Source organism: Cardiocondyla obscurior, unplaced genomic scaffold (genome assembly GCF_019399895.1).
Source record: "Cardiocondyla obscurior isolate alpha-2009 unplaced genomic scaffold, Cobs3.1 scaffold20_0_355366, whole genome shotgun sequence".
NCBI classification, from domain to species: Eukaryota; Metazoa; Arthropoda; class Insecta; order Hymenoptera; family Formicidae; genus Cardiocondyla; species Cardiocondyla obscurior.
In genome coordinates this window covers 67858-84349 of record NW_027228791.1, presented here as the reverse complement: position 1 = coordinate 84349, position 16492 = coordinate 67858, and the positions used below count along the sequence as shown (strand labels likewise).

Below are 16492 nucleotides of genomic sequence, written 5' to 3'. Positions count from 1 at the left end.
AAAAGAACTGGAACAAAGTGGCACGACCAAAGAACACGCCGGTAGCACATAGTCGAGTAGAGCAGATTAAGGGGAACGAGAATTCTAGATATTACGTATTACATCCTAGATATTACGTGTATGTACGTTAATAACAATTATTACTATCGTCAATGTAAAACGAATCGCGCGATCGGCACCGCAGGTAAGTTCCTGAGAAGCAAATCGCCCTGAGGGCATTGTCCAATTGCTCGCTCGCTTCGTCTCCTCCCTTCCTCCCCTCCGTATTCGTCATGAATCTTCGTCTCGAAATCGATAATAAGAAAAATATATAGTTATTAAAGTGCTATATATTTACCAAGCGGATCAAACCGTTGAAATAATTTTTCTTTAAATAAAATAGGACTTGGGAAAGTTAAAGGGAGTGACTTAAGCATAAATCAATTTTTAATAGGAGTTTATTCGATGAATTTAATAAATTATATAATGTATCGTGAACACTATTAATTACTGATATTATACAAAGTCACATCCTTCGAAACTATTTATATAGAGAACTAGTAATCTCAAAAAAAAAAAAAAAAAAAAAAAAAAATATAAAAAATAAAATAAAAAATGAAGAAATGGTTTGGCGCTCTTGATAAATGTATAGCAATTTATTTATAGTCATTATACCACGTACGTGTATTATTTTATGAGATTATCAATGTAACTGTGTGGAGCTAGATTTTCGGTTTGCGATATACGTCTTGAGTGTGTGTTGCGAATAGAAAAGAATAAAAAAAAAAAAAAGATACCGTGAACGAAAAGCGGGACCAACTGGTTTCAGGGTGTGCAAGATAAAGCCCGGAATTATTTAAAATGAAATGAGTATGAAAGTCTTGCACGAATCCAATCGAGTTTTCTCACAGAGATTATCAATACGGGAAGGCGAAATTTTTCTATTAGTAGTTCGCACATGCACGGCATACGTGAACTTCGCGCGCGTAAAATGCCCGAATCGTGCGCGAGAAATAATAGAAAATCTCGAAGTCGCGCAATTTCAGAACGTCCCCCGAAGGTAGCTGATCGCAATTCAGAGTTCGCGGTGATATATAGACGCGTGAATTTTTATGCAAAAATAACAATCACGACGTCTGTAGCATCCCTCGAGCAATCGTTACGTTGCAAAAAAAACCGAAAATAGCGACGGGCGCAAGTCAATCGGATGTCCAACTTCAAATTTCATCTCGAGCGCGTTTCCCATTTGTGCTGCGGTATTATTAACAAATGTGTCAAAGCGTGTGGGGAAAACGTTTTTTTTTTTTTTTCATTCTGTTCACTCTGTAGTGTCGGAAATTTAATACTGCGGTTACCTATCTCATTCGGTAGATGTGATATTAATTTATAAACGTTGGGATTCGGATCATCAAATTCGTAGGGGTATTACGAAAAACAGAATTATCCGATGCGAAACAATCACGTCGGGCCGCGCGTGTTTCGGTATCGATTGAAATTCGATAGGAATCAGCAAGCAGCAAACGAAATGACCATTAATAAAATATCATTTATTTTGATAATCCATTTGTTTCGCATCCATTTTACAGAGAGGGTACAACTCAGTGCTTATAACAAGATTAATTTGAACAAAAAAAAAAAAAGGAGGAAAATATTGGCAATAGAGGACCGACAGCAATGTACAGTGATAATCTATAAAGGCATCTATTAATATTAATTTGAATGTTCAACGTGGATCGCTTTGTGAAACGGAACGTGTAAAGTGGTTAAAATATTTTAATGCACTCGACGATTCAACGTGTTTCTTTTCAATAATTAAACGTTTTACATTAAATCACTCTTTCATTGCCGTAGCGCTTTTTCGCGAAGATGAAGGTAACTCGCGAGTGGAGAAAAAAAAAAAAAAAGAAAAAGAAAAGTTAAACAAAATAATCAAACTGCGCACGGGACACAATAATCCACGTTATGCATTCGTATATATGACTTAGGTATCGTACGTTTTAAGATTAAAAATTTACAGAGATTTATCTCCTTGCAGATGTAAAATTAAACTATCTTCTTTTGACAGATCCTTTTGCCCGAGTAGTCCTTTACCGTCCTAAGTTAAATGCCATCCAACGTAGAGCCTCTTCCCGAATCGTCACTCGCACGGCGCCAGCTTGCAACGATAACGACGATGCAGCTTTCTCGGGCACGGACGGCCGCCGTTAGTGGCCTCTCGCTAATCGCGCGAATAAAGTTGTCAGGTATTATCCGAGCGAAAGGAAGTTACATTAACATCAGGTACAAAATTTTCATGATATCTAATTAGTGATATTAGCGTAACGTTTAGTGTTATTTCAGCAAGCCGCGTGCACCGCAAAGTTCGCGAATAATAACGCGTTAATAGCCTGAAGGCAAAATTGGCTTACCTCGATGGTACGGTAACTTATAACGCGGCCAACTCAACAGGTGACACTGCACGGCGACCAATTTGACCAGCGAGACACCACACAATCCACGGGAGGAGGCGGAGGATTCAACGTATCAGTAAGTTGATCTTGACCCAGAGTTTCGTTGAAAGCCTGGCCGCTGAGAGCGGTTCGCACCTGGAAACGAGAATTCAGATATGCCACTGCGGTTCTCGCGTGCGTTTATAATAATTCAATAACACTGCCGCTTACGATGCCGCAAGTATTGCTGCACTCGTCAGCCGTCAGGAAATTATTCCGGTTCCCGCGGCATCCTCCGTACGCGAAGGGCACGCACATTAACTTGCGCGGGTTGAAAGCCCACCGTTGGAAGTAGCTTCTGCACGGGCCAGGATCTGCTTGCTCCATGCACACGACTGCGAAAGAAAACGTGAGTTTCGGCTTAATTCGAGACTATTGATTAGCGAGTTAAAATTTGCTTTCTGAATTGTAGAATTAAAAAAAAAAAATAGTAAGATTTTTTCAACCCTTTGCCGTTGCCATGTCGAATGTACAATCCAATTGAACGAGACACGGCCGTTGCTGGAGCAGCTCGATGCGTGAGGAGCATTTCGCCTGCAGAAGCGGATCAACTAGCTGCAGCCTGGTCCTCAGCTTCACGCCTTTACCGCAGGACGCACTGCACGGTGACCAGTCGGACCAGTTCGTCACCTTAAATCGTTAGATCGTTAGCAAATCGTCGGGCAAATTTTTTATCTCGCAGCTTCGATAAAATTTCGCACTTTGCAGACGGGATCGATGTGTTCCTCCACCTCACACGGCGGCACCACGCAATTCTCTTTCTCAACGAGCGAGACAAGTGGGCACTGTTTGCGGCCGCGTCGATCGCGGAATCTCCTCGTTTTTACTTTCACCCCGGTGCTGCACGTGCTCGAACACTCGGACCACTCACCCCATTCGGTAGTCTCGCAAAGCGGGTCGCTTCGCAATATCACGTCCTCGTCGCTCTCCTTTTCTCCTCTGAAATAAGATCCCAGTTTTACCGCGTTAATCGCTACTCTGTCTCATTGCAAGCGCACTCACGAGCATTCGGGAATAGATGCGACACACATCTCCTTCGAAACCAGTTGCCTGTTACAATTAAACATCACGGCTTTCTCCGGCATTCGGTACGACCTTGTGCGCATCCTTAACCCTTTGCCGCAGGTCACTGAGCACGACGACCACGGCGAATATTCCGTTGTCTGGCACTCCGCTTGAAATTCAAAGCAAGCTCAATTACGCCCGTAACTCTCAAGCTAATTATCGTTATTAACGCTCGGCGAAGTCGCTAAAGTCGCAGACGACAAAACCGAAACAAAATGTTTCTTAAATTGTTATTAAAATTATTTTTTTATGCCGGCAACTTGGCGCGTTGTTGGAGCGTGTTTATATAATCACTTGCCCACAAATGCCAGAATCGCTCGGAAATGTGTTGAACGATCTGCCACCGAGTTAAGCGGTTCTCCGAGATGGTAAGCACCGATGGTTCAGGGGGGGTGGTGACAGCGGACCCAATTAAAAAATGTCCCGAAATCAGATAGTTATAATCTTCGTAACTATCCGACAGAGAAGCGATCGGCCGCGAATTTAAGCAAGCCTCAATACGGCAGAGCACGGTGGTGAACTCCTCGACGGTTAGGGTGCGATCCCCGATCACCCGGCGCAGGTGATGCTTAACGCTGCGCACTCCTGCCTCCCAAAGGCCGCCGAAGTGAGGCGCAGAGGGGGGCATAAAGTGCCAAGAAACACCATCAACGGCCGTACTTAAAATAAAGTTTGGATCGCGAAGGGCCGATCGGTGCGCGGCACGCAATTCTTTATCCACTCCGACGAAATTGGTGCCGTTGTTGGAGTAAACCGCCCGCGGCAGGCCGCGGCGTGAGCAAAAATGAGAGAACGCGCCGAGAAACGCCGCACTGCTATAATCCCCGACGAGCTCGAGGTGTATCGCCCGCGTCGATAAGCAAATAAAAAGAGCGATGTAGGCCTTCCGAGCGGTAATACCGCGATCCGCGGATGCGCGAACCTTTACGGGCCCCGCGTAATCCAAGCCGCACCACGTGAAGGACCGGGGCGGCGGAGTAACTTTCGCAACGGGAAGATTACCCATAAGCTGCACGGGCACGTTCGCCCGCTCTCGAACGCAGATCACGCAAGCATGAATGACCGATTTCACTAGGCCGCGAGCGCGCAAAAGCCAAAATTCTTGTCGGAGAGTACGGAGGGTGAGTTGTAACCCCCCGTGCAACGTGCGCAAATGTACATGCCGTATAATGAGTTCCACAAGCTGGTGTGACGCGAGGAGTATCGGATGTTTTCGATCGTAAGGAAGCGGAGCGTTACGAAGCCGGCCGCCGACTCGCAGAATTCCGACAGAATCCAAAAACGGGCAAAAGGAAGCAAGCGAACTCTTGTTCGGAATAGGCCGTCGCGAAATTAAAGCCGCGATCTTCACAGCGAAGAGGGTACTCTGGATATCACGGATCCAGAAATCCCTCGCCCTAGACACGTCTTCTACAGACAAAGCGTATGGCGAAGGCAATTCTTCCAAACTCACAGTCTTCCGACGGCAGACAGTCACAAATTTAATCACATAAGCGGTAACGCGCAACAGTCTGCTCCAGGAGGAGTACCGAGAGGCAAGATCCCACGAAAGAGCTGAGGAAGTAGTATGGTGCGTAACGGGCTGCCTCTGTTCAGGCGGATTTAGCTCGCGTGCAACGACGTTGCTTGGCCAGCTATTGGACGTCTGTGAAAGCCACGATGGCCCGTGCCACCACAGAGAATGCGTGAGCAGCTCGGAGCCGAGAATTCCGCGGGAGGCACAATCGGCGGGATTGTCACCGGTCGAGACATGCCGCCACACAACGCCGGGTAGCGAATCCTGAATTTTATGAACGCGGTTCGCAACAAAAGTCTGCCAGCGGGACGGGTGAGCCTGCAGCCAGGCCCGTACCACCTGTGAATCCGACCAGCAAATCAAGGGCTCGAACTCAGTTCAAGAGTGTCTCAAATAAACACGACAAGCCGGGATAGCAACAAGGCGGCCGAGAGCTCCAAACGTGGCACCGTGAGTGGCTTCACAGGCGCGACCTTCGATTTACCGGCTAATAGCATGACTGCAATATCGCCGTTCGATTGAGTAACGCGCAAATAAACTGCCGCCGCATACGCAATAGTCGAGGCATCGGCGAATCCGTGCAACTCTACACGAGTTCCCGGGCCCATGCGGGACCATCGTGGTATGCCGACGCTATTGAGATGCTCCAAACCGAGATACGTAGGCGCCCACCGTTCCATGAAGTCCTCGGGCAAGGGGGAGTCCCAATCCAGACGCAACCTTCAGAGGCTCTGCAACAGAATCTTAGCCCGCACGGTCACGGGAGTGGCCCAGCCCAAGGGGTCGTAAAGCCGCGCGACAATTGACAGAATAGAGCGCTTCGTTTTCGGAAATGGTTCCTGAAGTTCCACGCGAAATCGAAAATCGTCGGATTTCGGACTCCATACAATACCGAGCACCTTGACGGAGTCATCCACCGAAATCGAACGGTCACAGGCTAGCCCGTGATTCTTAGCGTCAATATCGTCGAATAACAACGCCGAATTACTTGCCCATTTACGCAACTCGAATCTGCCGCAGCGCAAGAGAGAGACGAATTGATCCCGCTTTAACTTTAAGTTATTAACGTCGTGATCGCCAAATAATACATCGTCTACATATATTTGTTTACGTAGAATAGGAACAGCGAGTGGGTAATTAGACCTTTTGTCGTCGGCTAAACATTGAAGAACACGCAACGCGAGGAACGGTGCAGACTTCATACCGTACGTGACGGTAAGAAGCTGAAACTCGCAAACGGAATCAGAGCCATTCGGTTGCCATAAAATGCGTTGGTAATCTAGATCGCTTTCGTCTATCAGGATTTGCCTAAACATTTTAGCAATATCCGCTGTATAAACAAATTGAAATTGACGCCATTGCAACAAAATAGCCGGCAACTCCGTTTGTAGCTTAGGACCCGCAGATAGAAAATCATTCAATGAAGTTCCATTAGATGTAGCGCTAGATGCATTGAAAACGACGCGTAGGCGCGTGGTTGCACTGTCCGTTTTAATTACAAGATGATACGGTATGTAAACGGTCTGGCTCGCCGAAGAAACTAGAGGAGCGCGAGGCATATGATTTAAAGTCTCGTAATCGCTCAAAAACTGATTATATTCGGAATGCAGCGTGGGCTGAATTTTCAGACGGCGGATTAAACGCGACAACTGGGTTGCAGCGACGTGACGGGACTGCCCGATGGATAGCGGAGGCTCCGCGATAAACGGTAGTCGCACGATATATCGACCGTCCGCCGCGCGAGAATGAGTTGCGCGAAAATGATTCTCGCATCGTTCCTCTGCCGGGGTAAGGAACTGCCGTGCTGGGAGCTCCTCGATTTCCCAGAAACGACGAAGAGCACTCTCCAAATCGGCTTCGGGAGCGCAATGATGCACGGTTAGTTGTGGACTCGGCGGCTGAGACGACAGAGCACATGAGAGCGGACCGGATATAATCCAGCCAAAAACGGTATTTTGAGCAACTGGATTCCCAGACATGCCCTTCCGGACGCCGTCGAGAATGACGTCGCCGTACAAATCTGCGCCGATTATCATATGGATCGGGTCCGAGCTCGTCGGATCAGGGTCGGCCAGTTGTAACCGACTTAAGTGACGTAGAGTCGTCAGAGAATTCCCGCGTCGAGGAGCATAAGAAGTGAGCGTATTTAAAATAAGCGCCGTCGTAGTAAAGAAGGAACTGTCTCCTTGCACGGACGACACGGTAACGTTAGCCACCTGTCGTATTTGACCGAGTGGAATGCCGCCCACGGCAGAAATAGAAATAGGCATTCGCCTTCGTTTAGCTCGTAGTTGTTGAATTAACGTCTCGGACGCGAAGGTAGCTTTGGAGCCCTGGTCTAAAAGCGCGCGGACGACTATAGATCGGCCCGTAGAAGCCTGAACTTTAACGCGCGCCGTGGCAAGGAGCACCTGAGTTGAGCGGACCGGTGGACTCGAAAAGTGTATTAACACTTTGGCCGGGAACGCTCAAAGTGTTCTCCCCGTCGACCTCTGTAGTACCCGAAGTGGAAGCTTCCGTATCCGCGTGTAACATCAAATGATGTCGCTTGTTACAAATTCTACAAGTATATTTACTCTTGCAATACGATAATGTGTGAGTAGCGCTCAAACAATTGAAACATCGTCTATATTTCTTTGCGGCTTCCTAACGAGCTCGAGGAAGCATAAAAACAAAACGTGAGCACGCGCTGAGATAGTGACGTGCCTTACACAACGGACACGCTGACATGGTTCAGACCACGGCGTTCGCGATATGAACGCGTGAAGCCGCAACGGCACGGCCAGGCTTCGCGCTAGATATTTTTCCGCACTTTTCAAGGGCGCGACAACGAGATAATAGAAATTTGTTTATATCATCATATGTAGACGGAACGGTTTCGTCGCTGGTTTTGAGATTCCAGGCCTTTCTAGAACTCGGATCTAAATTCTGTGTAATGAGGTGTACGAGAAAATCTTCCCAAAGATCGCTAGAGTTTCAACCTAAATTATTTAACGCAGACACGGCGACTTGAACGCGATCGCAAAGAGCTTGTAGATCCGTCGCGGACTCTTTCTGTAACGGTTTCCATCCGAGCAGTGCCGATAAATGAGTCGATATAAGACGGCGTTTATTCTCAAACCGACGCTTGATCGCCGACCATACCACATTAAAATTATGCGCGGTGACTGGAATACTTGCTATACAATCGAGCGCACTTCCCTTCAACGAGGAGGAGAGGTAGTGCATACGCGCAAAATCGCTTAAAGTTTGATTCTCAATAACGAGCGCCGAGAATCGGTCGCGAAAATTCTCCCATTCGGAGTACTGACCGTCAAAGAGCGGAAGTTTTATAGGCGGCATCTTCGGCAAACCAAGGTTCGGCATCTCTTGTTGAATAGAGGTCGAATGCAACGCGGAGAATGGGCTCACGACAGGCTCCAAGTCCTCCAAAATCTCGTTGAGTGCGTCGCGAACGTTCTGATACGATTCCTTAGTAGCGTCGAATTGACATTTTGTGAAGTACTCCATAGCAAGTCGCGCCTCCTCCGTCGTGCCCTTGTGCATAAGCAAATCACCAGCCTGAAACTGCGCCCAATGCTCCTGCAGGGTGGCTATACGGCTGCGAACCTTAGTGGCCGTGAAGTTGTCTCTCTCCATTTTCTTGAAATTCTCAAACGAACGTCCGATCCATCTTTGCAGCAGGAGCTGCTGCTCCAACTGTGCCTTCATCTCGAAAAGTACGCAAAGAATTCCCCGCAAACATTCGAGAGTCCACTCAATCTGCACAAATCCGGCTCGAAGGACCAATTTATGTTAGCGATTCCGGCGCAAGCGGAAAACCGACCGCGAAGAGCGCGAACGCCGGTTCCGAACAGATAATGCTCGTTATGCAATTCGTAACTCACGAGCGTCGACGCGGAAAAGGTTAGACGAGCACGAGAGGAACAAAAAAAAGAATGCGAACTCGTTTCTTAACAAACAGAGTCTATTTCTTAAAATCTTAGAAACTACGAAAACACAGCTCAGATGAGTCACGAAACGCGGGAATTCGAAAGCGGAAATCTTCTTAACTCTCTGCGCTCGGTGACCAACGCGAACCAACGGAAATCTTCTGACGGCTTCCAGTATGAACCGTTACCGGAGCGGAAATCTTGCGCGCGGAAATACACGGTTACGCGTCACCAGAGAGTCCGGCGCGGTTGACCGATCTCGTGAGCCCACGTAGAATAGAAACGAAATAAAAAAAGGATAATATTTGAAAGATGAATAACGATACGCGCACACGGCTGTAGAGTACCGTCGGCGTTTTACAATTGAAAGGCGAGTGCTCCGTGTGATCTATAGACGAAGACTGAGCCACCCGTTCGGAGGAATCGACGCGGTACGCGCGTCGGAAGCTCGATCCGATCGATAGATCACACAGAGCCCAATCGACCCTGTCGACAAAAACAAATAATCATCCGTCGACGGAAAGCCGGCGAAAACAGCAGGGGCCGGCTGGTCGCTAACGTAAATTTTAAACATAACAGCCATTTAATTTATCGGTAAACGTAGCATTTAAGTCTTCGTCCATTTCAATTTCTTCAATATCATCTATCTTTTCGATTATAGATGTCCCTTTGCATGATGAGAAAAGCGAGGTCTCAGGAAGAGGACCATCGCCACCAGATCGGCCAACAGATGCATCACCAAACGGGGTGCCTGCCAGCACACCCCCCGTTTGTCCCTCGCAGACTAACGAACGCGCCATGTCGGGTACACGGTCGCGGCAAATTGACGGCTCATCCGAGAAGCCGCCAGATTTATTTTCTAAATGAGACATTGTACATTGAAAAAATCATAGTTTTTTGTTAAAGCAGAGTACTCTCTCTGCTAGTAAACTTTTCGATGAGTGTTCGTTTTACGACTCGTGAACTCCGGAAAGAAGGAGCGGTCGGGACCCGCGCGAAACGAAAGGAAAGACGGGAGAGCAATTAATTCGAATTCCGTTGACGTCACCACTTATTACATATAATTGTCAAACTTCAGTACAAATGTGAAACAAAAGAAAAGAATCACGCGAGCACTCGTCACAAAAGAAAGAGCGGCCTCCTCACGCCCTGTCGTCGACGTCGCAGCGAGGCGATGAAAGCGAGAACAAAAGGAAAAAGAAAAACAGCGGAGTAAACTCTCGCGTACTATACGAACCCGGCGAGAAGCGGATTGCCACTGCTTTTGGAAGCTCGCACCGCAAGCAAGCTCGAGCTCTTGCTTCCGCGATTGCGACGTACCATTATAAATCGAAGCAAGTAGGGGGGAGGAGACAATGTAAATTCCGACGGTACACGTGTAAGTAAAGTCGCGTTAAATAGGGCCGCAATTTAATCGCCCGTTCAGGGCCGCAACAATGACACCACATCGGTTGGGGAGTGATGGACTTTTCACACCACAATGTTATATTATTACAATGGCCCCAGGCTTAGCATTTATCGTAATAATATTTTATTTTGTTTCAAATATCTATTAGTAACAGCATAGTCATTAGGACATCATGCGACGGGGATTCATCCATGAAGATCAACAGACTCATGTAGAATAACAAGAATTCAATGTTGTAATTATTTCATACATAGTTAGATAATTAATATTGCTCATTATAAATCTGTATATGTTTTAAGATTATATTTCATGATAAGAGTTTTCAATTATGACGGCAGTCTTTATTTTCCAACCGCCACAGAAACACAGCCACGCCATTAACAATTGAACGAAATAATAATTTAACAGTAATATAGTAAACCCATTGATGATCAAATAATAAACTAAATAAATAAAATAATAAATAAATAATAAATTAAGTAAAACACTAAAACAATAAAATAACAGAATAATTACAATATAATGAAGTAACAATATCACAGATAAAAAATTCAATATGTACAACTAGTAATAACAATTGTAAATATTAACCATTCAACAATTATAATTAATTGATAAATAGAATTAAATAACAACCGCAAAAAAGCAAATATAAAAAATAAATTAAGAACAAGGGTATAATATAACAGAATTAAAATAATAAATAATAAATATTCTAAAACTGTGACATCATTAAAATATTTCAATAAATAAGTAAAATAATAATGTGTAAATAAATAATAGAAGAATAAATAAATAAATTATATAAATAATAAATAACTAAATAAATAAATAAAATTATCAATATAGAATTATCAACAAGTTTAAATCATCCCCAGCTGCATCAGTTGCAAAGAAAAGAGTCACACAGAAGTCATCAGTTTCAATCGTATATTTAAACTAAGGATTCAGCAGAAATCCATAAATTATGTAACGCCCAAAGGGCTTGATTATTAATATAACAGTATAGTTTTGTCAAAGTGATCTTAACAGGAATTCAATCCCTCCGCAAAGGCTATCATTAACAATTGTACAATTATCTGAGTTCATATAGCTTATAATTTTAATTCCATATGTAGTCCAATAAACTTAATAAGATTTAATCAACAAAATTCATTAATATTTTAATTTTAAGTTTTTAAAGTCTATAGCAGAATATTGAATATTCAAAGGCTTAATGAAACCATACATTTCTAATAAATTAATTAATTAAGACTGTATAACACTCATATTAAGTAACAGCTTACAATTTAACATTTTAGACAGGGGACGACAGTTAAATAAACAATGAATATAATAGTTTAAGTTTTAGTCTGAAAATAACTGATTATCGTTTTTATTATATATATGTATAACCATGTGCTTGTAACTCAATTAAAATTATTTCAAATTAAATGAGACTTAGTAATAGGGTATGTCTCAATGTATTACAAAATACATAATCCACCACAAACCCAACAATATTAAATCTTTTATATCTCAAACAACATCCCGAATGTATTGGAATTTAACAAGCATATACATATCATTATCCCGATTAAAAATTTATAAGGAAATTAACTCAATCCATTGCTGTATAGAATTTAGTTCTCCAGAGTCATTGACAGTTAAGACTCGTAAAAATGCAACATTCATTCATAATTCTATTAACATTAATCCAGTATGGTTGAAACTCCACAGCAACATATGTTTTAACATATCTTGGTCAATAGTAATTCAAGTAAAAGCTGTTTTGATAATTACATTACAGCTTGTCTCGCAACAGCTTTTCCAATTCATTTAGTCAAAGATTAACTTACGCGATAAATAATCAACAAATAATTTATGTAGAGTTGGCATGAAGACTTAATATCTAAATAACCATATTAATGACACAATTGGCACAGCAGCTGTACTACAATAAAACATAATGCAACTGCAACGCCATTAATTAAAACGAACTCACATTCACTCACACATTCACACTAACCATATTTTAATTATAAAGGGATTGGAGGGTAATAGACTATTAATTATCACACAATAAACGATTTATTCATTAAAGACGATATAAAGTGTGACACGAGATCATGTTACTGCACAGCCCGTCCATCTGATGACCATTAACTGACCACAGCAATCAGCGCCACAGTGTGCAATTGACAAATCAATGCCATTAGTTAACAAATCACTGCAGGAACTAAATCACAGCTAAAGGTCAACCCGCAAATGCTCAATAAAATAAATTATAACAGTATATAAGAATCATATAAGAATCATAACGCCCATTTATTATAATTTAAGTACACTCAATAAAAGTTGAATCTTAACCCAGAATACTTTAAATTGACCAAAATATCCAAAATAACGTACAATAGCTTAGAAATTAATATACAATTAAATTAAATCCCCCAAAAGTATAAAAATAAAGATTTCCGAGCACACCATAGTTCTCGCGCCTTTGAAGCACGTGGCATTCCTAACCTCGATACTTACTTTAGAAAGCAGATATATAATTGACACCTGTAAAATCTATTAAGCAAAAGCACATAGTAAATTCAATAAATATCTCATTCGCACGATTCTTCCACAAATTGCGACCAGGGACATACATTAATTAACAACAAAGTTCAATACATACATTTTAACTAACAATATCAAAAATTATGTTAATCTATATTCAATCCATAGCAAGAAAGCTCCCGGAACAACAATTTTCTATGTCCAACACTTTAGGAGTCAAAAAATCCACTTTTTTCTTAAAATTTTTCGGAGCACCAGCGCGACACGTCCGGCCGCCACGAGGCACACCGGCCAGCCGGAACAAATATGTAGGTGCCCGTATTTTCTTGACTGCTGCCGCCTTTCTTGAGTTCACGTCGTGACAGAGAGTATGACTCGAGTCGAGGAACAGCGGTGCGAAATCGATGACTGCCCAATATATCCGTACCAATATGGCCGTGGGTTGCTTGTTCGCCGTGCTTGTCGGAGAATCCAGCTCGAAGGATCAATGGATGAACTTTGGTTTGATTGCTTCTTTGAACGGGATTGTAAGTCCCGCCGGATAAATTAATTGTACACCAACAATTATGCAAATCAACACCTTATATTTCTGAAACGACCTGTTTTCGTGGTGGTTCTCGAATGACGGGCCAGCGAGCCCGGGACGCTCGTCGGGACGCAGGATTCGAGTAGGCGAGGTCGAGAATGCACCGAGACGGATGTATTAACAAAAGAAACTATTTATTACTTAACGACGACGTTCGCTTAGTCAAGCGGCGCCGATAGATATATATATATATATATATACAGAATGTTAACAGATAAAGTGAATAAGTGTACGGCGCGGATACAATGTGCCGGTGGGCGCGTCGGCCCTTTTGATCGCGGATCGATGTAACGCGTGCGCTAGACGTAAATTCGCGGATGGTCGCGGATGCCCCACGTGAGGCGCGGTGGGTGGCGCGAAATCGTGGGCGCGGTGTTCGGCGCGGATCGTCGATTTCGTGATCGGTCTTGGCGGAAGAACCGGCGGAACGCGGGCCGCGGGCGCGGAACAGTGGGCGCGGTTTTCGGCGCGGATCGTAGATCTTATGATCGGTCCTGTCGGGCGGACCGGCGGTATGGGGGACGCGGGCGCGGAGTGACGGGCGGGGCCCGCCGTGCTATGGATCGCGATACAGAATGATCTAGCTCGCGGTCTGAGATCTCTATGCGTCGGTGGATTGCGGCGGACGCGATGCGCTTGGGCAGGATGCACCTTGACCTGTGTTGTTAGCCAAGAGTTCTTGGCCGAGGCGGAGACCTCTCCACCCCGTGGATCACGACGGTGCGACGGGATCTTAAATGCGTTTCGAGTCTTTCCGTGCCGCAGACGTAGGATCGAGAGTCCTCGAAGGAGGCGGAGTGCGCTCCACCACACGAGCTAGTCGTGCGTTCGGTCAGAGTTCGTAACAAGAGGATCGTGAGCGCCAGGATCTCCTGGCCGAGACGAAGTTCGCTTCACCCCGTGGTTTTGTGCTCTAGGAACGGATGTTCGCTCGAGAGCGAACGGATCAGGACGGTCCCGCTGAGTCCTGGCGTCGACTTTTTATACGTAAAAAGTGACGGCGCAGGGTTGCCGGGGCTCAGCGGGGTACGTGACGTGTCCCGACGCGTGGCGCCGAGGCCCCGGGATGCGGCGCGCTCGGAAACGACGGGCCTCGACGTCGACGGCGCGGTTCAGCGGCGCTCGGAGACGCTCGGCTAAGTCCGCGGATGGACTTAGCCGCGGAACGGCTACGCGTTGCCGTGCTGTGCCGGCGTGGATAAAATTATAAAGTTTGGGGCGCACCGCGCCCCGGGTCCCTGCCGGACGGTGTTGTGTCCGGCGGCCGGCCGTTGTTGTGGTCGGAACGGTGCATCGCCGGGTGCACCGTTACATTTCAAAGAAAACTTAAACTTGGTTACGACGTGATCATTCTGCGATGAGACAACGTGTTCTGCCCGGAGCGAGCTCGCTTCGTGGGCGGAGACGATTGACTTACTTTATAGCGCATGCTCAAAATGGCGCGAAGGTCCTGATAGGTCCCCTTGCAAGAGCGACCAATAACGCGAGGTTACAGCGAGCTCCACAGTCCGACTAATTGCGAGACTGCCCGCATTTTTCAAATAATAAAAATGCTTAAATACTAAACAATTATGATACAATAAAAAAAAATTTAAAACATTGATAACCAAAATAAACTTTAATTTCAATATTAATTTTAATTTTAATTAATAAAATTTAAATATATGTATAAATGTGTGGTAAAATTTAATATACTTTCAATACGCGAAAAATAATATAATTTCAAATTACAGTACACTAAATACTACTTATGAACATGTATGTACTGTCACGATAATTTTTCTCGTCCGCGAGGGAGAGAGTCGCGAGAGGAAAAAGAGACGGCCGTTCACGGATGGAAAATCCGTGCACCGTCGTGACACAAGGGGTAGGAAGGGAGGAGGGGTCGTGGTTCCTCCGCTGTATCCCGGCGCGGGACGGCGAAAGCCGATATCGAACTAATTTTTGGGTGCCAGGCACGGGCCCAGCCGTGCCGATTCGATTAACCGAGGCTATCTCCTCTTAATGATCTTTGATGAACTCCAACGGCCGTCGCGCGCGGGGGCTAGCTCATCCGAACGGAGAGGGGCGGGGTATCACAGACGGAATTTCTCGGACCGACGGAAACGACAGCACAAAATGATAGGCACGCGGACAAAGCGAATACAATTTTCAGTCCGTTTATTAACACGCAACGGAACGAGTCAAGTATGACGAGTAACAGAAAAAAAGCAACAAAATTATCATAAGCGTACGCGGGCTCGATCTTTGTGCGATCACCTAGATCGTGGCTTTGGTTTGAACCGCTATTAGATTGCCACGAGGGTCCCCCGTGGATCTTATTCTCCCGTAACTCTCGCGTCGGCCCTGACTATTTTGGTTGCCGGCCACGCGTCTCCCTTGCAAGCGGCGTGTCTCCACGGGACACCACAACACGAAAGAATATACGCGAAAGCTCGCCTGTCGTTAACGAAATCGTGGTAGATTTTTTTTTTTTCGGCCTCGGTCGCTGCCGAGGGCTCTCCGTGCGGACACGACCTACGAATGCTTTACAACCGCTAGAATCCCTTAGCGCGAACAAACTGTCCCGGTGTTTTTCGCAGGGCCCAAACACCGGCCTTTAGACGCCCGTCGATGGCCACCCTCTAACGTTACGTCCTTGCCTCGCGACAAAGGTTCACCGAGCAAAACTAACGGGCCCGCGTGCCCGTTCTACGTGGCCGGGTATCGTCTAAAGTCGCGTCGGTCTCCCCGGGAGGCAGAGGGCTGTACAATATAACAATTCCGCAGTGCGGGTGGAAGATCTCACCGATAAAATTTCGTCTGGGCTTCTTGCGATCTCCTCTCCGTCTTGTCCTCGCTCGCTCCCGCAGGCTCTCTCACTCCGTCGTTCTCTCTCTCTCGCTCTCGATCTCACTCGGTTGCTCAATTTTTCTATCGCTCGAGGTGTCTCGCCTATCGCCCGCCTATTACGCCGGTTTACACGGAAGAGAGCGA

General features: G+C 45.5%; 3 protein-coding genes across 3 annotated transcripts; all 3 read right to left on the bottom strand.

Annotated features, from left to right (window-relative positions):
• Nucleotides 1-1517: 1517 nt before the first annotated feature.
• LOC139112669 (uncharacterized) lies at nt 1518-5729 on the bottom strand. Its single transcript, XM_070673744.1, is given in 7 exon segments — nt 1518-2197; nt 2388-2564; nt 2640-2803; nt 2915-3098; nt 3170-3660; nt 4899-5388; nt 5499-5729. Coding segments are annotated over 6 exon segments (1704 nt in total). The 3' UTR covers nt 1518-2197; nt 2388-2420.
• A 42-nt stretch (nt 5730-5771) lies between these two features.
• Nucleotides 5772-7319, bottom strand: LOC139112668 (uncharacterized). The gene has a single exon (XM_070673743.1). The coding sequence runs from the start codon at nt 7317-7319 to the stop codon at nt 5772-5774; it is 1548 nt and encodes a 515-aa protein (XP_070529844.1).
• Nucleotides 7320-8025: 706 nt separating this feature from the next.
• LOC139112667 (uncharacterized) lies at nt 8026-8760 on the bottom strand. Its single transcript, XM_070673742.1, has one exon. The coding sequence runs from the start codon at nt 8758-8760 to the stop codon at nt 8026-8028; it is 735 nt and encodes a 244-aa protein (XP_070529843.1).
• Between the last annotated feature and the right edge of the window lie 7732 nt (nt 8761-16492).

Bases quoted from the DNA above. Each gene is read 5' to 3' on its own strand.
- LOC139112668 (XM_070673743.1), bottom strand. From the start codon at position 7,319: ATGCCTATTTCTATTTCTGCCGTGGGCGGCATTCCACTCGGTCAAATA.
- LOC139112667 (XM_070673742.1), bottom strand. From the start codon at position 8,760: ATGAAGGCACAGTTGGAGCAGCAGCTCCTGCTGCAAAGATGGATCGGA.